A 25,323-nucleotide genomic window follows, 5' to 3' on the forward strand; every position below is an offset into this window, starting at 1 on the left:
GTACTCCATGTGCGGTCTAACTAGGGATTTGTACAGAGGCAGTATAATGCTCTCATCATGTGTATCCAGACCTCTTTTAATGCACCCCATGATCCTGTTTGCCTTGGCAGCTGCTGCCTGGCACTGGCTGCTCCAGGTAAGTTTATCATTAACTAGGATCCCCAAGTCCTTCTCCCTGTCAGATTTACCCAGTGGTTTCCCGTTCAGTGTGTAATGGTGATATTGATTCCTTCTTCCCATGTGTATAACCTTACATTTATCATTGTTAAACCTCATCTGCCACCTTTCAGCCCAAGTTTCCAACTTATCCAGATCCATCTGTAGCAGAATACTATCTTCTCTTGTATTAACTGCTTTACATAGTTTTGTATCATCTGCAAATATCGATATTTTACTGTGTAAACCTTCTACCAGATCATTAATGAATATGTTGAAGAGAACAGGTCCCAATACTGACCCCTGCGGTACCCCACTGGCCACAGCGACCCAGTTAGAGACTATACCATTTATAACCACCCTCTGCTTTCTATCACTAAGCCAGTTACTAACCCATTTACACACATTTTCCCCCAGACCAAGCATTCTCATTTTGTGTACCAACCTCTTGTGCGGCACGGTATCAAACGCTTTTGAAAAATCGAGATATACCACGTCCAATGACTCACCGTGGTCCAGTCTATAGCTTACCTCTTCATAAAAACTGATTAGATTGGTTTGACAGGAGCGATTTCTCATAAACCCATGCTGATATGGAGTTAAACAGTTATTCTCATTGAGATAATCCAGAATAACATCCCTCAGAAACCCTTCAAATATTTTACCAACAATAGAGGTTAGACTTACTGGCCTATAATTTCCAGGTTCACTTTTAGAGCCCTTTTTGAATATTGGCACCACATTTGCTATGCGCCAGTCCTGCGGAACAGACCCTGTCGCTATAGAGTCCCTAAAAATAAGAAATAATGGTTTATCTATTACATTACTTAGTTCTCTTAGTACTCGTGGGTGTATGCCATCCGGACCCGGAGATTTATCTATTTTAATCTTATTTAGCCGGTTTCGCACCTCTTCTTGGGTTAGATTGGTGACCCTTAATATAGGGTTTTCATTGTTTCTTGGGATTTCACCTAGCATTTCATTTTCCACCGTGAATATCGTGGAGAAGAAGGTGTTTAATATGTTAGCTTTTTCCTCGTCATCTACAACCATTCTTTCCTCACTATTTTTTAAGGGGCCTACATTTTCAGTTTTTATTCTTTTACTATTGATATAGTTGAAGAACAGTTTGGGATTAGTTTTACTCTCCTTAGCAATGTGCTTCTCTGTTTCCTTTTTGGCAGCTTTAATTAGTTTTTTAGATAAAGTATTTTTCTCCCTATAGTTTTTTAGAGCTTCAATGGTGCCATCCTGCTTTAGTAGTGCAAATGCTTTCTTTTTACTGTTAATTGCCTGTCTTACTTCTTTGTTTAGCCACATTGGGTTTTTCCTATTTCTAGTCCTTTTATTCCCACAAGGTATAAACCGCTTACACTGCCTATTTAGGATGTTCTTAAACATTTCCCATTTATTATCTGTATTCTCATTTCTGAGGATATTGTCCCAGTCTACCAGATTAAGGGCATCTCTAAGCTGTTCAAACTTTGCCTTCCTAAAGTTCAATGTTTTTGTGACTCCCTGACAAGTCCCCCTAGTGAAAGACAGGTGAAACTGTACAATATTGTGGTCGCTGTTTCCTAGATGCCCAACCACCTGCAGATTTGTTATTCTGTCAGGTCTATTAGATAGTATTAGGTCTAAAAGTGCTGCTCCTCTGGTTGGATTCTGCACCAATTGTGAAAGATAATTTTTCTTGGTTATTAGCAGAAACCTGTTGCCTTTATGGGTTTCACAGGTTTCTGTTTCCCAGTTAATATCCGGGTAGTTAAAGTCCCCCATAACCAGGACCTCATTATGGGTTGCAGCTTCATCTATCTGCTTTAGAAGTAGACTTTCCATGGTTTCTGTTATATTTGGGGGTTTGTAACAGACCCCAATGAGAATTTTGTTACCATTTTTCCCTCCATGAATTTCAACCCATATGGACTCGACATCCTCATTCCCTTCGCTAATATCCTCCCTTAAAGTGGACTTTAGACAAGACTTTACATAGAGACAAACCCCTCCTCCTCTCCGATTTTTACGATCCTTTCTAAACAGACTGTAACCCTGTAAGTTAACTGCCCAGTCATAGCTTTCATCTAACCATGTCTCGGTTATTCCCACTATGTCAAAGTTACCTGTAGATATTTCTGCTTCTAGTTCTTCCATCTTGTTTGTCAGGCTTCTGGCGTTTGCGAGCATGCAGTTTAGAGGATTTTGTTTTGTTCCAATCTCCTCACTGTGGATTGTTTTAGAAATGTTCTTACCTCCCTTCTGAGTATGTTTTCCTGGGTCGTCTTTGTTCGAGTCTAATGTTTTTCTTCCCGTCCCCTCTTCTTCTAGTTTAACGCCCTCCTGATGAGTGTAGCGAGTCTTCTGGCGAATGTGTGTTTCCCAGGTTTGTTGAGGTGTAGTCCGTCTCTGGCGAGGAGTCCATCATACCAGTAATTCACACCGTGGTCCAGGAATCCAAATCCTTGTTGTCTGCACCATCGTCTTAGCCAGTTGTTTGCATCAAGGATCCTGTTCCATCTCCTGGTGCCATGCCCGTCTACTGGAAGGATAGAAGAAAAAACTACCTGTGCATCCAGTTCTTTTACTTTCTTCCCCAACTCTTCAAAGTCCTTGCAGATTGTCGGTAGGTCCTTCCTTGCCGTGTCATTGGTGCCAACATGTATCAGAAGAAATGGGTGGACGTCCTTGGAGCTGAAGAGCTTTGGTATCCTATCGGTCACATCCTTGATCATCGCACCTGGAAGGCAGCATACTTCTCTTGCAGTTATGTCCGGTCTGCAGATGGCTGCTTCGGTGCCTCTCAGTAGTGAGTCTCCCACCACCACCACTCTTCGTTGCTTCTTGGCTGTACTTTTTGCTGTCACTTGTTGCTGTGTGCCCTTTTCTTTTTTGCTTGCTGGTATTGCTTCATTCTTACAGATGTACAGATTTTTTCTTAATCACAAGGTGCTTGGTTGTAGATTTCTGTTGCTGACTCCTTCTTCCTTATACGAGAGTCTATAAACAGTCGTTTTATGGCATCATAAAGTCTTATTCCCCTAATGTCACCTTATGTAAGGTAGCAATGGATATTATTCTTGTGGTACCGGGTGTGAGATTCTGGATATAATCACTATTATTAACTAATTGTTTATGTGATTTCACATTTGTATTGCAGAAGAGTCGTTTTGGTAATAAAGGTACCTTCACACTGATCAACTTTCCAACGATCACGACCAGCGATACGACCTGGCCGTGATCGTTGGAAAGTCCTTGTGTGGTCGCTGGGGAGCTGTCACACAGACAGCTCTCCAGCGACCAATGATGCCGAAGTCCCCGGGTAACCAGGGTAAACATCGGGTTACTAAGCGCAGGGCCGCGCTTAGTAACCCGATGTTTACCCTCGTTACCATTGTAAAAGTAAAAAAAAAACACTACATACTCACATTCAGGTGTCTGTCACGTCCCTCGCCATCAGCTTCCCGCACTGACTGTGTGAGCACTGGCCGTAAAGCAGAGCACAGCGGTGATGTCACCGCTGTGCTATACGGCCGGTGCTCACAGTCAGTGCGGGAAGCTGACGGCGAGGGACGTGACAGACACCGGAATGTGAGTATGTAGTGTTTTTTTTTTTACTTTTACAATGGTAACCAGGGTAAACATCGGGTTACTAAGCGCGGGCCTGCGCTTAGTAACCCGATGTTTACCCTGGTTACCCAGGGACTCATCGCTGGATCGGCGTCACACACGCCGATCCAGAGATGACAGCGGGTGACCTGACGACAAAATAAAGTTCTGGCCTTCTAGCTCCGACCAACGATGTCACAGCAGGATCCTGATCGCTGCTGCGTGTCAAACACAACGAGATCGCTATCCAGGACGCTGCAACGTCACGGATCGCTATCGTTATCGTTCAAAAGTTGCTCAGTGTGACGGTACCTTAAGACCATCGTTATCTGGGCAGTGCAACTGATCCTGCAGTCAGGGGCCCGAATTTACCAGTGAAAAACAGGTTTTAATTTTACATGGATCAAAATTTACAAAATTGGTTTTATTCTTTTGGTAGGTGATTCTGGTGTTACACAGAACATGTATGATGACCATCCTGTTGTCCCAGATATACCCTCAGTCCTTTACATCCAAGATCTGTCATCTGATGCATTTAAACAAGCCCTGTCTGCTGATTCACCAGAGAATGTTGAACAAAATGAAAGCCACATGAGAGTTGTTCAGCACCAAAGAGCTGACAAAGTCGAGAAGCCATATTCATGTCCAGAATGTAAGAAATGTTTTACCCGGAAATCATATCTTGATAACCATGTACGAACTCACAGAGAGGAGAAGCCATTTTCTTGTACCATATGTGGAAAGTGTTTTAAACAAAATTCAATTCTAACTGTACATCAGATAACTCACACCAGAAAACTGTTTTCATGTCCAGAATGTGGAAAACATTTTATCCAGAAATCAAATCTTTTTAAACATCAAAGAACTCACACAGGAGAGAAGCCATTTTCATGTTCGGAATGTGAGAAATGTTTTGCCCAGAAATCAGATCTTCTTAGACATCAAATAATTCACACAGGGGAGAAGCCATTTTCATGCACCGTATGTGGGAAGTGTTTTAACCAAAAGTCAGCTGTGATTGTACACCAGAGAATTCACACAGGAAAACCATTTTCATGTCCAGAATGTGGAAAAAGCTTTAGCAACAAATCAAATCTTCTTAACCATCAAAAAGTTCACACCGGGGAGAAGCCATTTTCATGTTCAGAATGTGAGAAATGTTTTATTCGGAAATCACAGCTTACTGAACATCTAAAATCTCACACGGGGGAGAAGCCATTTTCTTGTTCACAATGTGGGAAATGCTTTGTTCACAAAAACACTTTTGTTAGACATGTGAGAATTCACACAGGGTAGAATCCATTTTCATGTACTCTATGTGGAAAGTGTTTTAAGCAAAAGTTACTTCTGATTACACATCAAAGAACTCACTTCAAAAAGACATATCAACCTGTTAAATCTCTTTAAGACGTAATGGACCTAGTACACAGAAAAGTAGACATTTTTTAATTGTTTCAGTCAAATCCCATGAAGGACAACATCTGCAAGAAGTCTGTAAGTTCTCCTCGTGTTTGCATGGGTTTCAACACACATTTTAAAAAAAAATACTAATAGCGAGTGTAGATTGTGACCCCCGATTGGGACAGTGATGTATGATTGTTACTCATCAGCATAGGTAAGGAATCTGTTTTGTGCTTCTAACACTTCACTGTTTACGTATGTTTTGGAAATAAGGGATTCATGGGATTAAGAGCTAATAACATGCACTCAACTGTTGATAACATTATTGGGTAGTAAAGGAGCTCTTACAGTGGGTACAGAAAGTTTTCAGACCCCTTTAAAATTTTTCGCTCTTTGTTTCATTGCAGGCATTTGGTAAATTTAAATAAAGTTATTTTTTTTCTCAGTAATGAACACTCTCCGCCCCATCTTGACTGGAAAAAAAAACAGAAATGTAGAATTTTTGCAAATTTATTAAAAAAGAAAAACTGAAATTTTACATGGTCATAAGTATTCAGAAGCTTTGCCCAGACACTCATATTTAAGTCACATGCAGTTCATTTCCTTGTGATCCTCCTTGAGATGGTTCTACTCCTTCATTGGAGTCCAGCTGTTTAATTAAACTGATAGAATTTGATTTGGAAAGATGCACACCTGTCTATATAAGACCTCACAGCTCACAGTGCATGTCAGACCAAATGAGAATCATGAGGTCAAAGGAACTGGCCAAGGAGCTCAGAGACAGAATTGTGGAAGGCACAGATCTCACCAAGGTTACAAAAGAATTTATGCAGTACTCAAGTTTCCTAAGAGCACAGTGGCCTCCATAATCCTTAAATGGAAGACGTTTGGGACCATCAGAAGTCTTCCTAGACCTGGCCGTCCAGCCAAAACTTAGCAATCGTGGGAGAAGAGCCTTGGTGAGAGAGAGATAAGGACCCCAAGATCACTCTGACTGAGTGTAAGGGTTGGCATATCGAACTAAATATAAATAAAGATTAGGTGTGATCGCAACCCAGGGTCCACCATATGGAGATGTAAAACCGCAGCTAGTGAACAATGGCGGAAGCATGCAGCGAGCGATCTTGAAAGCACACGGGGTTAAATGTCACCCTGTGTGAAACAGATAGTAATTACCCAGCTCTGTTAGCTTCACAGAGGGGTAGAAACAGTATGGCGCAGCTAGATCCCACGCTAGTGGAAATGGCGCTATGTGAAATCCCCTGTTACTTCACAGGTGAGCGCTACCCTCTCTGGGGCAAGGGAACAGGTAATGGACACAGTCACAGCATTTGCACTCACACAAACTCCTCTCCGGAAGTGCCTGAATTCTAATGGCTGAATGCCTGCCCTGAGCACACGCAAACAAGTCCACACTACCATAGTGTTCCACACAGGCACGTAACATAAATGATCTTAGTGCACTGACGGGCGCGCCAAAGATCCTTTTATAGATTGTGCCAATCAGACATGACCTTGCTCATGGGCCAATCCGGAGCCAGCACAGGACCTGAGCAGCTGACAGCTGACCACCAATAAGAGGTCACCTCACGAGCATGTTCAGTGGAGTGATTTCTGGATTTAGACCCAGGAACGTCTGTTTGCTGACGCCTATTGCTAGTTACTATAGCTGTAACTGGAGAACCAGCAGTAACTAGACGAACAGCACGAGTCTCAGCCAGACACTGAGACCAATGTCTCTGCTGAGCAGACTCCACTGCGGTCGAAGAAGAATGGGAGACCGCAGAGGAAGACAAGGCTTGGGATCCACGTGCAATAGGAGAATCCCAGCGCCTAACACTGAGATCCAGAGATGCAGTAGGGAGATGGGAGAAAGTTCCACAAAGTCAACTATCAATGCAGCCCTCCACCAGTCGGGTCTTTATGGCAGAGTGACCTGACGGAAGCTTTTCCTCAGTGCAAAACAGAGATGAGAGGTCTTCCCTTGGGCATGCTCAGAAGGAAAAAAGCAGGACTCAATCACAGGAGCGCCAGCTCGCCGCTGAACAGTACTGCTTATAATGGCTGAACCTGGAAGGCCAGCACTAACCAAACGCGCAGTATCTGTCCGAGCCAGGCGCTGGGACCGACATCTCTGCCGAGCAGGCTCCACTGCGGCTGGAGGAGAATGAGAGACTGCAGCGGAGGTGGTTCGAGGTTCCCACTTTGCAGTGGCAGGAAATCGACACCTAACATTACCCCCCCTCCTTGGACTTTGCTACGCTCAAAGGCATCAATAAGCTGCGGAGCCCGAATGTGCTCAGCAGGCTCCCAGGACCTGTCCTCTGGGCCATAATCCTTTCAATCCACCAAATAGAATTTTTTGCCACGTACCACCTTACACCCCATGATAGCGTTCACCTCATAATCATCCATAGATGAACTCGATGTCCCGGCAGATGACTCAGAAAACAGGGACATGTGAACGGGCTTTAGAAGTGACACATGAAACGTGTCGGTGATACTTAAGTGTGGAGGAAGGTCCAGACGGTAGACCACAGGGTTAACCTGTTCCAGAAGCTTGAAGGGACCCAAGTAGTGAGGTGCAAACTTAGTGGACTCAACTCGCAGCCTGATATTACGGGCGGAGAGCCACACTAAGTCACCAGGAGCAAAGGTTGGAGCAGGGCACCAATGTGCATCGGCGGAGACCCTCATTCTCTCCTTGGAGGCCCGGATGGCATCCTGAGTGCAGTCCCAAATGTCACGTGCCTCCACAGCCCAGTCTGCCACCATGGAGTCGGCAGAAGACACGGGCATGGGTACAGGAACCAGCGGATGCTGGCCATAGTTAAGGAGGAATGGGGTCTGCCCGGTGGAGTCGGCTACGGCGTTGTTCAGCTCAAACTCGGTACATGGTAGCAAGGATGCCCAGTCATCCTGCCTGGCTGAAATAAAATGTCGCAGATATGTGACCAGGGTCTGGTTGGCCCTCTCCACCAACCCATTCGTCTCGGGATGGTATGCTGAAGAAAGATTCAGCTCGATGCTGAGTAGACGACAAAGCTCTCTCCAGAACTGAGACGCAAACTGGGGACTCTGGTTTCTGACAATTTTGTCTGGCATACCGTGTAGGCGGAAAATGTGTTTAATAAACAACGCTGCAAAGGCCCATGCAGAAGGTAGCCGTGGAAGAGGCACCAAGTGCACCATTTTGGAAAAATGGTCGGTGATTACCCAAATAATGGTACAGCTACGGGACTTGGGTAAGCCCACCACAAAGTCCATCCCGACCATCTCCCAGGGCCTGTCCGCCACCGGAAGGGGGTAAAGTAACCCAGCTGGCTGTTGTTGAGTAGACATTCTTGGTGCAGGAGACACACGCCCGAATATAGTCTCCGACGTCACGGGCCATATGCGGCCACCAGTACGTCCTCGCCAGCAGCTCAGATGTCCTCTTGGCCCCAAAATGTCCACCCACCCTGCACGAGTGAGCCCAAGAGAAAACCACCGGTTGCAAATTAGATGGTGTAAAAATCTTGCCTTGGGGCACAGACTCTAGTGAAACCGGGGCCACGGTCCTCAGGCTCTCTAAAGGGACATTTAGCCGAGGCTCCTCCTCCTCTACTGAAGACACTATGGAGCGGGAGAGAGCATTGGCATGGATGTTCTTCTCCCCGGAGAGATAATGGAGGGTGAAGTGGAAACTGGAGAAGAACAAGGACCATCTAGCCTGGCGAGAGTTTAACCGCTGGGCAGTCTGCAAATAAACCAAATTTTTGTGGTCAGTATACACTTGGAAAGCAAAACGATCCCCCTCCAGAAGGTGTCTCCTCTCCGAGAAGGCCAACTTCATAGCTAGCAACTCCCTGTCTCCGATGGAATAATTCCTCTCCGCTGGTGTGAAGGTCTTGGAGAAAAAGAAGCAAGGATGCTTCCGACCTTGAGCATCCTTTTGGAAGAGGACTGCTCCAGCACTGACGGATGAGGCATCCACCTCCATTATAAATGGTTTATCTACATTGGGGCGATGTAAGATGGGAGCGCTAGCAAAATGAGTCTTAATAGAGAGGAAGGCCTTGGAGACCTCCGATCACAATTTGGGATTTGCTCCCTTCTTGGTGAGGGCTACCAAGGGAGCTACCAAAGTTGAGAAGTGAGAAATGAACTAGCGATAACCCCATAAAGCGCTGCATCCTTTGAGAGAGTGGGGTTCCTGCCAGTCCATCACAGCCTGTAGCGTGGCAAGATCCATAGCCAATCCCTGGGCGGAGATGATATAGCCAAGAAAAAGGCAAGGCCTCCTGCTAAAACACACTTCTCCAAATTGGCATAGAGGGAGTTTGCCCGTAGGAGGTAAAAGACTTTGCAAACATCTCTCCGGTGGGAATCCAAATCTGAAGAGTAGATGAGAATATCATCCAGATAGACTACCACTGAGGAGGAGAGCATATCTCGGAAGATATTGTTCACAAAGTCTTGGAAACTGGCTGGGGCATTACAGGGCCCGAAGGGCATCACCAGGTATTCATAGTGCCCATCCCTGGTGTTAAAAGTCATCTTCCATTCATCCCACTCACGGATGCGAATCAGGTTGTAAGCACCCGCAGATCTAGTTTAGTAAATACCCTTGCTCCCCGTAGCCTATCGAAGAGCTCAGATATCAGGGGCAAAGGGTACTTATTCTTAATGGTGATGGCGTTAAGACCCCTGTAGTTTATGCATGGATGTAGTTCTTCTGCACAAAGAAGAACCCCACCCCTGCAGGTGATACTGACTTCCTAATGAACCCTCTTGCTAAATTCTCCTGGATGTATTGAGTCACTGCCTCCGTCTCCAGGAGAGACAGGGGGTAGAATGACCCTGGGGAGGCTGTGCCCCAGGCAAGAGATCAATAGGACAGTCATAGGGGCGGTGAGGCGGAAGGGTCTCCGCAGCCCTCTTGAAGAACACGTCCGCATAGGACCAATAGCGTTTGGGGAGAGAAGAAAGATCTGCGGGCACCTCTGTAGTGGCAACCTGAATGCACTCCCTCAGACATGTGCCCTCACATGATTCACTCCATCCCAATATTCTCCCTGAGGACCACCCTATATCAGGGGAGTGGTATCGTAACCAGGGTGTCCCTAGCAGGATCTTGTCTATTCCCTCGGGAATGACAAGAAGAGAAATAATCTTCTGATGGGATGGAGACATAGATAACGTAAATGGGATGGTCCGGTGTGCTATTTGTGAGGGCAGTGTCGACCCATTCAACACTCGTACAGTCACCGGCATGGTGAGCATTACCAGGGGTATTGCGTGGTGTTGGGCAAAGGCAGAGGACATAAAATTCCCCTCCGCCCCTGTATCCACACAAAGCTCGACTGTAAGAGTGGATGAGCCTAAAGTGATTGTCCCTTTAAAGGACAGTTTGGAGGAAAATGCCGCTGTGTCTAGTGAACCTCCTACGGTTACTAGATGCGGTCGTTTCCCAACCGCTGGGGATATTTCTTGGCATAATGTCCTAACTGCTGGCAGACATTACAGACCACGGGTATACGAGCGGCCCGGGACTTAGGTCCCATTCGAGAAACCTCCATGGCCTCATGGGACTCGGATGCCTGAACAGGAGATTCCAGAGGCCTGGCAAATGTAGGAGCCAACCGGAACCTCTGCCTACACTGGGTTCGCTCCAACCTTCGTTCGTTAAAACGAAGGTCGATGCAGGTGGATATAGTTATAAGCTCTTCCAGTGTGGCGGGAATCTCCCTGGTGGCCAAGGTGTCCTTCACATGGTCAGCCAGTCCCTTCCAGAACACTGGGATAAGGACTTTATCCGGCCACTCCAGCTCAGATACCAAAGTCTGGAAGTGGACGGCGAATTGACTGACCATGGATGAGCATGGTGTCAATGCCAGCAGTTGGAGCGCCGTATCATGGGTGACACAAGGTCCCATAAAGACTTGTTTCAGAGAGTCCAAGAAGCGAGAAGCACTCTGCACCACATGATCATCACGCTCCCACAGCGGCGTCGCCCACTCCAACGCCCTGCCCGACAGAAGGGATATAAGAAATCCCACTTTAGCCAGTTCCGTGGGAAAACGTGCAGCCAGGAGCTCTAGATGAATGGAACACTGGCTCATGAATCCCCGACACAGCTTACTGTCACCTGCAAACTTGTCAGGTAGCGGGAGAGGGGATAATGTCGGAGCAGGGGTGGCAGTGGACAAGCTGGCTGCAGCTACGCTAGAAGCCTGAACAGCGACTGCGGTGACATCCACTGCCGAGTTTGTGCGCTCAAGAGCCGCCAACCTACCCTCCAGCTGCTGGATGTACCGTTGTAGACGCTGATCGTCCGCCATTATGTATATTAAATTATGTCTTATATTCTAGGTTCTTCAAGGTAGCCACCTTTTGCTTTGATGACTGCTTTGCACACATTTGGCATTCTCTTGATGAGCTTCAAGAGGTAGTCACCAGGAATGGTCTTCCAACAATCTTGAAGGAGTTCCCAGAGATGCTTAGCACTTGTTGGCCCTTTTACCTTCACTCTGCAGTCCAGCTCACCCCAAACCATCTCGATTGAGTTCAGGTCTGGTGAATGTGGAGGCCAGGTCATCTGGCGTAGCACCCATCACTCTCCTTCTTGGTCAAATAGCCCTTGCACAGCCTGGAGGTGTGTTTGGGGTCATTGTCCTGTTGAAAAATAAATGATGGTACAACTAAACGCAAACCGGATGGAATAGCATGCCGCTGCAAGATGCTGTGGTAGCCATGCTGGTTCAGTATGCCTTCAATTTTGAATAAGTCCCCAACAGTGTCACCAGCAAAGCACCCCCACACCATCACACCCCCTCCTCCATGCTTCACGGTGGGAACCAGGCATGTAGAGTCCATCCGTTAACCTTTTCTGCATCGCACAAAGACACGGTGGTTGTAACCAAAGATCTCAAATTTGAACTCATTGGACCAAAGCGCAGATTTCCACTGGTCTAATGTCCATTCCTTGTGTTCTTTAGCCCAAACAAGTCTCTTCTGCTTGTTGCCTGTCCTTTGTAGTGGTTTCCTAGCAGCGATTTTACCATGAAGGCCTGCTGCACAAAGTCTCCTCTTAACAGTTGTTGTAGAGATGTGTCTGCTGCTAGAACTTTGTGTGGCATTGACCTGGTCTCTAATCTGAGCTGCTGTTAACCTGCGATTTCTGAGGCTGCTGACTCGAATAAACTTATCCTCAGAAGCAGAGGTGAATCTTGGTCTTCCTTTCCTGTGGCGGTCCTCATGTGAGCCAGTTTCTTTGTAGCGCTTGATGGTTTTTGCCACTGCACTTGGGGACACTTTCAAAGTTTTCCCAATTTGTCGGACTGACCTTAATTTCTTAAAGTAATGATGGCCACTCGTTTTTCTTAGCTGATTTTTTTCTTGCCATAAGGGCTTGTTTTCACTTGCGAGGAACACGTCCGTGTCTCGCATGTGGAAACGAAGCTCTGGCGCCGGCACTGTGGAGCGGAGCTGCAACACATGGAGCCGCACGCTCCGCTCCGGAGTGCCGGCGCAAGAGCTTTGTTTCCACATGCGAGACACGGACGTGTTCCTCGCAAGTGAAAACAAGCCCTAATACAAATTCTAAGTCTGTTCAGTAGGACTATCAGCTGTGTATCCACCAGACTTCTGCACAACACAACTGATGGTCCCAACACCATTTTTAAGGCAAGAAATGCCACTTATTAAACCTGACAGGGCACACCTGTGAAGCAAAAACCATTCCCAGTGACTACCTCTTGAATCTCATCAAGAGAATGCCAAGAGTGTGCAAAGCAGCCATCAAAGCCAAAGGTGGCTACTTTGAAGAACCTAGAATATAAGACATATTATCAGTTGTTTCACACTTTTTTGTTAAGTATATAATTCCACATGTGTTAGTTCATAGTTTTGATGCCTTCAGTGTGAATGTACAATTTTCATAGTCATGAAAATATGGAGAAATCTTTAAACGAGAAGGTGTGTAGGTGTGTCCAAACTTTTGGTCTGTACTATATATATATATATATATATATATACATATACACACACACTGTGTATAGGGGCTGTGGTGATATATTTTATATATTGGGGGCTGTGGGGACATCATACTGTATATAGGGGCTGTGGGGATATTATACTATATATTGAGGGCTGTGGGGATATTATACTGTATATAGGGGCTGTGGGGATGTTATCCTATTTATTGCGGGTTGTTGGGATATTATACTTTTTATAGGGGCTGTGAGGATGTTATACTATATATTGAGGGCTGTGGGGACATCATACTGTATATAGGGGGTTGTAGGGTTATTATACTATATATTGAGGGCTGTGGGGGCATCATACTGTATATAGGGGCAGTGGGGATATACTATATATTGAGGGCTTCGGGGACATCATACTGTATATAGGGGCTGTGGGGTTGTACTATATATTGAGGGCTGTGGGGGCATCATACTGTATATAGGGGGCCGTGGGATATTATTCTATATATTGAGGGCTGTGGGGACATCATACTGTATATAGGGGCTGTGGGGTTATTATAGTATATATTGAGGGCTGTGGGGACATCATACTGTATATAGGGGCTGTGGGGTTATTATAGTATATATTGAGGGCTGTGGGGACATCATACTGTATATAGGGGCTGTGGGGTTATTATAGTATATATTGAGGGCTGTGGGGACATCATACTGTATATAGGGGCTGTAGGGTTATTATAGTATATATTGAGGGCTGTGGGGACATCATACTGTATATAGGGGCTGTGGGGTTATTATAGTATATATTGAGGGCTGTGGGGACATCATACTGTATATAGGGGCTGTGGGGATGTTATACTATTTATTGAGGGTTGTTGGGACATCATACTGTATATAGAGGCTGTGGGGATCATTAACTCTCCATTAGAAATTTTTAGGAGGTTGTAATATTAGGTCCAAGGATCCCAGGACTGGGGCGTGATCAGACCACCAAAAAAGATCCAGTGGAACAGGTGGGAGAGGCATCTATGAGGGATCGTGATATGAATATATAGTCTAAATGGCTATATGTGTTGTGTATGGAAGAATGATGGCTGTAGTCTTTTTGGCCTGGATAGAGTACACGCCATAAATCTACCAGGTGACTACCAGGTGAAGCTGTTCTAATTTTCTTTTGATCTTGCGGACTGCCGAATGACTTACCTGATGAGGAATCAATTGAGGGGTCCATAGGAGTGTTGAGATCCCCACCCAAAATGATACAGGACCAATTATTTAAAAAGGAAATTTGACCCTTGTTGGGGAGCATATATTAACTATTGTATGCGTCACAAATTAAAATGTGGAAGCTTCTCTTGGGATCATTAATTTCATTTACCGTATTTTTTGGGCTATAAGATGCACTTTTTTCCTCCAATAATATGGAGCAAAATGGGGGGTGCGTCTTATAGTCCGGATGTACCGGCTCTGGCTGTGGTGGAGAGGTGGGAAAACGGCATCGGTGGAGCAGCGGGTCACAAGAGGCTGGAGCCGGTGGCTGCCACTGACTCCTGTTCCCGCTGCTAAAGAGAAATTAATATTCACTGCATTCCACACGCATGGGTGTGGAGGGCAATGAATATTCATTTCTCTTTAATAATAGTATCTTGGTATGATTTTCTCCAACCCCCATCCTGGTATGTATGGCCCCATCAGAAAACATAAAAAAAAAAAAAAACATTACACTCACCTACTCTGCGCTCCCTCGCAGCATCCTGCTTTGGTGCCAGCAGCTGCTTTATGCTTGTAAGCAGCGCATAGCATGGACGTCATGCGCTACTCACAACCAGAGCACAGCTTCCGGAATACTCTCCGGGACTGCATGCAGAGAGCATTGAGTATTCATTGCTCTTCGGTAGCGCGCAGTGTCAACTGCTGCCGGCGGTCACGTGTGCCGCTACTTAAGAGAAATTAATATTATCTGATGATGGTGTCTCTGATAGCTGTTAAAACACCAGCTTTTTTTTTTTTTTTTTTTTTACAGATGAAGACAATCTAAAGGAGTATGGAAAAGATTTATGTACGAATTTTGATGGATTTTTATCCTTGAATTTGGTTTCCTGGAAAGTGATGATATCGGCTTTGGACTGAACAGCATCCCGCCATGCAGAGAACCTTTTCAATAGACTGTAAGTCCCTTGACGTTTAAAGAACTAAATTTTAAAGACATAATGGCTAGCAAATAAAATTAGAATCTTAGCCAGTAGAAACAAGAAACCATCAAATGCACCTAAAAATATAATATAACCCGTGTTGTACCAGAAAACAAAAGGTGCAAAACAATTTAAACTTACTACAAAAAGAAAAAACAAAAACAAACAGTAATAGAAAAATAAAAAAAACTCAGTCCTTGATACATCTCAGACTAAGAGGATGGGAAGGTGATAATTCTCCCAAACCAAACCTTAAAATGGGGGAAAAAGTTCAGCAATGGTCTGCAGATGAAACCTGGAAAAAACTATGAATGATTTATAATAAGCCGTACTCTTGAACCTTCCCATGACTGATCCGGATCTATGGAGTAGCTTGGATTCTGGACACACTCTTCATCAAAGAGGTTAAATTTCTTCAAAAAGTCCCATCCTTGATTTGTGTAGGTGATTATATGTGTTTTCTCACTAAAGAAAATAATGATCTTGACTGGGAAACCCCATTTATATTGAATGTTATTTTGCCTGAGTATGGTGGTGATAGCTGAAAATGAATTTCTGAGGTTCAAAGTCTCCTTGGAAAAGTCAGGAAAGATCTTTATATGATCATATGGGGATGGGAGGGATTTTCCTTTAAATATCTGAGAAGTCGTTACTTAGTTTCGAAAAATTGAAAACGGGTAATCGTGTCTCTGGGAATGTCCTTGAGAAGGGACTTGGGTCTTTGTAGTCTGCGAGATCTGTCCAGTGTAAGCTCAAGGTTTGAGGTTGAGGGGAGGGTTTTTTAATTGAATATTGGGAAGCCCTTTTCTGAAAAATCCGTACTTGTAAAAATTTTAATTTGGCAAGTAATGGGTAAAAGGGTTGTTTGTTAGGGTTAGAAAATGACTTCTTTTTAAAGGGGATCTAGATTTTTGGGGAGTTATTAGACTAGGAAAGTCCTCAGGTGATTTTGATTGAGAATGAAATGAGTGTCTGTCTCTCTGATTTATATTTTTGCCACTGTTTGAATCAGCCAATTTGCTAGCAGTGGGAACAGTAGTTTTTAATTTCGTTCCCCCTCTTTCCATCCTAATATATTGAGATGAGGTAATAAACAAGATTAAAAAAAATGTAGAGAAGTAATAGAAGTAAAATTAAACCAAAAAGAAATACACCCAAATATCTATCTTAACCCCTTCGCGCCATGCGCCGTACTAGTACTGCGCTGCCGGCACTGCATTAGTGCCAGCAGCAGTACTAGTACGGCGCACCGATCACCGCGGTCTCGCGCTGAGCGCCGCGGTGATCGGGTGCGGGTGTCAGCTGTATATGACAGCTGACACCCCGCAGCAATGCCCACGATCGGCGCTATCGCCGATCGCGGGCATTTAACCCCTCTGATGCCGCTGTCAGTAGTGACAGCTGCATAGAGGGGGATCGCGCAGGGACGGGGGCTCCCTGCGCTCTCCCACCGGAGCAACGCAATGAGATCGCGTTGCTCCGGTGACCCGGAAGGAGTCCCCGGATCCAAGATGGCCGCCGGACTCCTTCCGGGTCATGAAATGACCTGGCTAGCCGGCGCCTGCTGAGAGCAGGCGCTGGAAAGCCAGCTAAACTGCCTGTCAGATCGTTGATCTGACAGTGTGCTATGCACAGTGTCAGATCAACGATCTGATCTAATACAGAGATGTCCCACCCTGGGACAAAGTTAGAAAGTTAAAAAAAAAAAAAAAATAGAATGTGTAAAAAAAAAATAAAAAAATCCCCAAATAAAAAAAAACATTTCCCAATAAATCCATTTATTTATGTAAAAAAACAAACAAACAATAAATGTACACATATTTGGTATCGCCGCGTCCGTAATGACCCGCTCTATAAAACTATCCCACTAGTTAACCCCTTCAGTGAACACCGCAAAAAATAAAAATAAAAAACAAGGCAAAAAACATTGCTTTATTATCATACAGGCGAACAAAAAGTGGAATAACACACGATCAAAACGACGGATATAAATAACCATGGTACCGCTGAAAACGTCATCTTGTCTCGCAAAAAAAAAGCCGCCATGTAGCATCATCAGCAGAAAAATAAAAAAGTTATAGCTCTCAGAATAATGCAATGCAAAAACAATTATTTTTTTATATAAAATAGTTTTTATTGTGTAAAAGCGCCAAAACATAAAAAAAATTACATAAATGAGGTATCGCTGTAATCGTACTGACCTGAAGAATAAAACTGCTTTATCCATTTTACCACACGTGGAACGGTATAAACGCCCCCCCTAAAAGAAATTCAGGAATTGCTGGTTTTTGTTCATTCCGCCTCCCAAAAATCGGAATAAAAAGCGATCAAAAAATGTCATCTGCCCGAAAATGTTACCAATAAAAACGTCAACTCGTCCCGCAAAAAACAAGACCTCATATGACTCTGTGGGCCAAAATATGGATAAATTATAGCTCTCAAAATGTGGTGATGCAAAAACTATTTTTTGCAATAAAAAGCGTCTTTTAGTGTGTGACAGCTGCCAGTCATAAAAATCCGCCAAAAAAAAACGCTATAAAAGTAAATCAAACCCCCCTTCATCACCCCCTTAGTTAGGGAAAAATAATAAAATGTAAAAAAATGTATTTATTTCCATTTTCCCATTAGGGCTAGGGTTAGGGCTAGGGTTAGGGCTAGGGTTAGGGCTAGGGTTAGGGCTAGGGTTAGGGTTGGGGTTAGGGTTTCAGTTATAATTGGGGGTTTCCACTGTTTAGGCACATCAGGGGCTCTCCAAACGCGACATGGCGTCCGATATCAATTCCAGCCAATTCTGCTTTGAAAAAGTAAAACAGGGCTCCTTCCCTTCCGAGTTCTCCTGTGTGCCCAAACAGTGGTTCCCCCCAACATATGGGGTATCAGCGTTCTCAGGACAAGTTGGACAACAACTTTTGGGGTCCAATTTGTCCTGTTACCCTTGGGAAAATAAAAACATAGGGGATAAAATATCATTTTCGTTGAAAAAAAAAAATTTTTTATTTTCACGGCTCTGCGTTATAAACTGTAGTGAAACACTTGTTGGTTCAAAGCTCTCACAACACATCTAGATAAGTTCCTTGGGGGGTCTAGTTTCCAATATGGGGTCACTTGTGGTGGGTTTCTACTGTTTAGGTACATCAGGGGCTCTGCAAATGCAACATGACACCTGCAGTCCATTCCATCTAAGTCTGCATTTCAAACGGTGCTCTTTTCCTTCCGAGCTCTGCCATGCACTCAAACGGTGGTTCCCCCCCACATGTGGGGTATCAGCGTACTCAGGACAAATTGGACAATAACATTTGTGGTTCAATTTCTCCTGTTACCTTTAGGGAAAAAAATTGCGGGCTAAAACATCATTTTGTGGAAAGAAAAAATGATTTTTTAATTTTCACAATGCTACATTCTAAACTTTAGTGAAACAATTGGGGGTTAAAAGTGCTCACCACACATCTAGATAAGTTCCTTAGGGGGTCTTCTTTCCAAAATGGGGTCACTTGTGGGGGGTTTCCACTGTTAAGGCACGTCAGGGGCTCTCCAAATGCGACATGGCGTCCGATCTCAATTCCAGCCAATTTTGCATTGAAAAGTCAAATGGCACTCCTTCCCTTCCGAGCTCTGCCATGCGCTCAAACAGTGGTTTATCCCCATATATGAAGTATCGACGTACTCAGGACAAATTGCACAACAACTTTTGGGGTCCAATTTATCCTGTTACCCTTGGGAAAATAAAAAATTTGGGGCAAAAAGATCATTTTTTGTGAAAATTAATATAAATTTTTTTTTACGGCTCTACATTATAAACTTCTGTGAAGCACTTGGAGGTTTTACCCTTGGTAAAATGAAACAAATTGGACCTGAAGTAAAAATTTTGTGAAAAAAAAAGTTAAATGTTCAATTTTTTTAAACATTCAAAAAATTCCTGTGAAGCACCTGAAGGTTTAATAAACTTTTTGAATGTGGTTTTGAGTACCTTGAGGGGTGCAGTTTTTAGAATGGTGTCACTTTTGGGCATTTTCTGTCATATAGACCCCTCAAAGTCACTTCAAGTGTGAGGTGGTCCGTAAAAAAATGGTTTTGCAAATTTTGTTGCAAAAATGAGAAATCGCTGGTCAACTTTTAACCCTTATAACGTCCTAACAAAAAAAAATTATGTTTCCAAAATTGTGCTGATGTAAAGCAGACATGTGGGAAATGTTGTTTATTAACTATATTATGTGATATAACTCTCTAATTTAAGGGCATAAAAACTAAGAGTTTGAAAATTGCTAAATTTTCATAATTTCCGACAAATTTTTGTTTTTTTTCACAAATAAATGCAAGTCATATCGAAGAACTTTACCACTATCATGAAGTACAATATGTCACGAGAAAACAGTGTCCGAATCACCAGGATCCGTTGAAGCGTTTCAGAGTTATGACCTTATAAAGTGACAGTGGTCAGAATTGTAAAAATTGGCCCTGTCACTTAGGTGAAAACAGGCTTTGGGGTGAAGAGGTTAAAAAAATATATATATATATATATATATATATATATATATATATATATATATATATATATATATATATATATATATATATATATCTAATTGTCTAAGGGTTTTTCCGTCTGTCTGTCTGTCTGTCTTTCTCTCTGTCTGTCCTGGAAATCCCGCGTCTCTGATTGGTTGAGGCCGCCAGGCCTCGACCAATCAGCGATGGGCACAGTGACGATGATGTCATAAAGGACGTAGACATCCCGCGTCTCTGATTGGTCGAGGCCGCCAGGCCTCGACCAATCAGCAACGGGCACAGCGACGATGATGTCATAATGGTTGCCATGGCGACGATGATGTCATAAAGGTTGCCTCAACCAATCAGCGACGGGCATAGCGACGATGATGTCATAATGGTTGCCATGGCGATGATGATGTCATAAAGGTTGCCTCAACCAATCAGCAACGGGCACAGCGACGATGATGTCATAATGGTTGCCATGGCGATGATGATGTCATAAAGGTTGCCTCGGCCAATCAGCGAAGGACACAGTCTGCCGCGAATTCTGGAATCATCATTGTCCATATACTACGGGGACCTGCCTGGCGGCCTCGACCAATCAGCGACGAGCACAGCGACGATGATGTCATAAAGGACGTAGACATCCCGCGTCTGATTTGTCGAGGCCGCCAGGCCTCGACCAATCAGCAACGGGCACAGCGACGATGATGTCATAAAGGATGTAGAAATCCCACGTTTCTGATTCAGCGACGGGCACAGTATCGACGTAGATGTCATAATGGTTGCCATGGCGACGATGATGTCATAAAGGTTGCCTCGACCAATCAGCGACGGGCACAGTCTGCCGCGAATTCTGGAATCATCATTGTCCATATACTACGGGGACATGCATATTCTAGAATACCCGATGCGTTAGGCCTCGACCAATCAGCAACGGGCACAGCGATGATGATGTCATAAAGGACGTAGACATCTCACGTTTCTGATTCAGCGACGGTCACAGTATCGACGTAGATGTCATAATGGTTGCCATGGCGACGATGATGTCATAAAGGTTGCCTCGACCAATCAGCGACGGGCACAGTCTGCCGCGAATTCTGGAATCATCGTTGTCCATATACTACGGGGACATGCATATTCTAGAATACCCGATGCTTTAGAATCGGGCCACAATCTAGTATATATATATACAGTGGGGCAAAAAAGTATTTAGTCAGTCAGCAATAGTGCAAGTTCCACCACTTAAAAAGATGAGAGGCGTCTGTAATTTACATCATAGGTAGACCTCAACTATGGGAGACAAACTGAGAAAAAAAAATCCAGAAAATCACATTGTCTGTTTTCTTAACATTTTATTTGCATATTATGGTGAAAAATAAGTATTTGGTCAGAATCAAACAATCAACATTTCTGGCTCTCACAGACCTGTAACTTCTTCTTTAAGAGTCTCCTCTTTCCTCCACTCATTACCTGTAGTAATGGCACCTGTTTAAACTTGTTATCAGTATAAAAAGACACCTGTGCACACCCTCAAACAGTCTGACTCCAAACTCTACTATGGTGAAGACCAAAGAGCTGTGAAAGGACACCAGAAACAAAATTGTAGCCCTGCACCAGGCTGGGAAGACTGAATCTGCAATAGCCAACCAGCTTGGAGTGAAGAAATCAACAGTGGGAGCAATAATTAGAAAATGGAAGACATACAAGACCACTGATAATCTCCCTCGATCTGGGGCTCCACGAAAAATCCCACCCCGTGGGGTCAGAATGATCACAAGAACGGTGAGCAAAAATCCCAGAACCACGCGGGGGGACCTAGTGAATGAACTGCAGAGAGCTGGGACCAATGTAACAAGGCCTACCATAAGTAACACACTACGCCACCATGGACTCAGATCCTACAGTGCCAGACGTGTCCCACTGCTTAAGCCAGTACATGTCCGGGCCCGTCTGAAGTTTGCTAGAGAGCATTTGGATGATCCAGAGGAGTTTTGGGAGAATGTCCTATGGTCTGATGAAACCAAACTGGGACTGTTTGGTAGAAACACAACTTGTCGTGTTTGGAAGAAAAAGAATACTGAGTTGCATCCATCAAACACCATACCTACTGTAAAGCATGGTGGTGGAAACATCATGCTTTGGGGCTGTTTCTCTGCAAAGGGGCGAGGACGACTGATCCGGGTACATGAAAGAATGAATGGGGCCATGTATCGTGAGATTTTGAGTGCAAACCTCCTTCCATCAGCAAGGGCATTGAAGATGAAACGTGGCTGGGTCTTTCAACATGACAATGATCCAAAGCACACCGCCAGGGCAACGAAGGAGTGGCTTCGTAAGAAGCATTTCAAGGTCCTGGAGTGGCCTAGCCAGTCTCCAGATCTCAACCCTATAGAAAACCTTTGGAGGGAGTTGAAAGTCCGTGTTGCCAAGCAAAAAGCCAAAAACATCACTGCTCTAGAGGAGATCTGCATGGAGGAATGGGCCAACATACCAACAACAGTGTGTGGCAACCTTGTGAAGACTTACAGAAAACGTTTGACCTCTGTCATTGCCAACAAAGGATATATTACAAAGTATTGAGATGAAATTTTGTTTCTGACCAAATACTTATTTTCCACCATAATATGCAAATAAAATGTTAAAAAAACAGACAATGTGATTTTCTGGATTTTTTTTTCTCATTTTGTCTCCCATAGTTGAGGTCTACCTATGATGTAAATTACAGACGCCTCTCATCTTTTTAAGTGGTGGAACTTGCACTATTGCTGACTGACTAAATACTTTTTTGCCCCACTGTATATATATATATATATATATATATATATAATGTTCTATATAAATTTATATTTATCTTCAGATCACAGAACTCTATCTATATATATAATTGCCTAAGGGTTTTTCCGTCTGTCTGTCTGTCCTGGAAATCCCACGTCCCTGATTGGTCGAGGCTGCCAGGCCTCGACCAATCAGCGACGGGCACAGCATCGACGTAGAAATCCCGCGTCTCTGATTGGTCGAGGCCGCCAGGCCTCGACCAATCAGCAACGGGCACAGCGACGATGATGTCATAAAGGACGTAGACATCCCGTGTCTCTGATTGGTCGAGGCCGCCAGGCCTCGACCAATCAGCAACGGCCACAGTATCGACGTAGATGTCATAATGGTTGCCATGGCGACGATGATGTCCTAAAGGTTGCCTCGACCAATCAGCGACGGGCACAGTCTGCCGCGAATTCTGGAATCATCATTGTCCATATGCTACGGGGACATGCATATTCTAGAATACCCGATGCGTTAGAATCGGGCCACAATCTAGTATGTATATATTTATATTATAAAATGCTACAGAACACGGTAGCCTCCAATCTTCCCCAACTCACAATAAACAGTGACATTAGCTTTATATCTCTTTATCATTCAAAATTACAAAAGACAAGCAATCATTAGGTAACATCATAGAGACTACCACGATACTTCTGCTTCTCCTGAGGATGGCGAGGAGTTAATAGTATCAGCAAAGGGAGAGTTAGATAAAGGGGTCAATGAGAGGGAGAAATCCACTCACAAATCCTTTATTAATCCCCAGAATTGCTTCTTGTGTCCCCTATTACTTTAAATCCCAACGTTCAGCTCTGCTATATCTTAATTTTATGTAATTGCCAGTCGCTATTTAGCAACTGTGGCTTTTGTCTCTGGGGATCATGTGATTATTGGTGGGGAGCCTCCACGAGTGAGACTTCCACGTCAATGCTGGGTTGTAAGGCTATGTGCCCACGTAGCAGAAATGCTGCGGAAATGTCCGCATTTCCACAACTTCCTGCCGCGGGTAAAATGCATGTGGAATTCGCATGCGTTTTCCTACAAAACACAAGCGTTTTTAGCTTGCAGAATGCTTGCGCTTTTCCAAGCGATTTGCAGCGTCGCTTGGAAACGTGATTGACAGGTTGGTCACACTTGTCAAGTATAGTGCTTGACAAGTGTGACCAACTTTTTACTATTGATGCTGCCTATGCAACATCAATCGTAAAAGATAGAATGCTAAAAATAAAAAATATGGTTATTCTCACCTTTCGACGGCCCCCGATCTCCTCAGCGGGCTCTCCCGATACGTTCCGTTCCCAGAGATGCTTTGCGCAAAGGACCTTTGTGACATCACGGTCTGTCAGGATATGGTATGACATAACATATAAGTAGCTCTCTTGCTCAAGGCTGTGGGCTAACAAGCCCCCCTTCCCTTTCACTCAGCCAAGAGCTGCTTTGCCAATGTACTGGGGGGAGTTTTATGGCCGAAAGGTATTTACAACCGGCATTTCCTGCCGTGTAAGCTCTTGTCCGGCTATAAGTGAACTAGAAACTTCTAGGATTCATGAAAGTTCTTTGTTTTGTTTTTGTAAGATATTATGCACAATGGTTACGTTACGAACACGAAAATATATATCCTTGGTCGCACTCGGTGGACCTACCCATCCCGCGAAACACGGGCTTCTAACTCCATCTGGTAAAGAAGTAGGGATTTCTCTGTAAATATGTATCCCAGATAGGACATATTTGATCTCGTTAGAATGCCCACGTTAATCCGAGATGAATGATGGGTTTGTTATGACTATGACATGTTTTGTAGCGAAGTTATAGAAATTAGAGAGAATAGTTTAAAGTTTAGTCAGAATGTAGAGAGAGGAGGGTCTGGATAAGCCAGCCTTTCTGTGATGTCACTAGCTGCAGGTCTTAAGTTTGTGGCAGGCTCTCAGCTCAGTCTTCTTCTTCTTCCTGCTTGCTTGCTTGCTTCTTCTCCTGGAAGAGCCCTGCGCACGTCCAATGAGCTGGGACGTATGGTTGCCTGCCATGCTTTGAACATGTGAGTGTTACCTTTTCTCATTTAATCCCTGTTTATTTCATAATGACCCTTGCACATATTTGCAATTGTCTCATTTGTAACATCTTTAGAAAATATTTTTGATAAAGCACTGCCTAATTTTTATGGGATATAATATTGTATGTTAGTTCATTCTCCATGCTCTAAAAACCGTACCCTAAGTCTTCTGAAGGGAAATACGCTAATGTTGTGTTGGGTTAGCTTCGGACCCGTTTAATCGAAACTGGTGGCAGCGATTGTGTGCTGACTTTTGGATTATGTTGTAGCGACTGCGGCGTTGATAATTATTGTTCCTGCCTGAGTGGGAGTAGTTTATCGCGTCGCTGCAGCATGCCCAATAGCCAGTACATAGCAGGCAGCCTGTCGGGCGACCAATTACCCAGGGTGCAGTACCTAATCTGACCTGAGAGTAAGGGGGGCGCCAGAGAGCTGCAAGTGTTAAGTGGAACTGTAAGTGGGATATACATAAATCCCTGCGGTTTGTGGTATATTGAAAAGCAGTGGGATACCTAAAATAAGCCCCTGCTGGAAACTAAGAGGTCAATAGCCTTGTGGGTGTTTTTCATCACATTGTTAGCAGTGGAGGGATAACTAAGATAAGTCCCCCTGCACATGTGATAGCCGTCTGTTGGCCTAAAGTCTC

At 44.2% G+C, this 25,323-nt stretch overlaps 2 protein-coding genes across 2 annotated transcripts in view; both read left to right on the forward strand.

The window, feature by feature from the left end:
- Positions 1-5,200, forward strand: part of LOC138658941 (oocyte zinc finger protein XlCOF7.1-like) — a 36,790-nt gene extending 31,590 nt beyond the window's left edge. Inside the window, exon 7 of the mRNA XM_069745872.1 lies at positions 4,199-5,200. Within this exon, the coding sequence (XP_069601973.1) occupies positions 4,199-5,055 (857 nt within the window). The 3' untranslated portion in view covers positions 5,056-5,200. The remainder of the gene's footprint in view (positions 1-4,198) is intronic.
- Positions 1-25,323, forward strand: part of LOC138658905 (oocyte zinc finger protein XlCOF6-like) — a 110,887-nt gene that overhangs the window by 27,847 nt on the left and 57,717 nt on the right. The window lies entirely within an intron of this gene.

The sequence above is a fragment of the Ranitomeya imitator genome, chromosome 1 (genome assembly GCF_032444005.1).
Source record: "Ranitomeya imitator isolate aRanImi1 chromosome 1, aRanImi1.pri, whole genome shotgun sequence".
Taxonomy (NCBI): domain Eukaryota; kingdom Metazoa; phylum Chordata; class Amphibia; order Anura; family Dendrobatidae; genus Ranitomeya; species Ranitomeya imitator.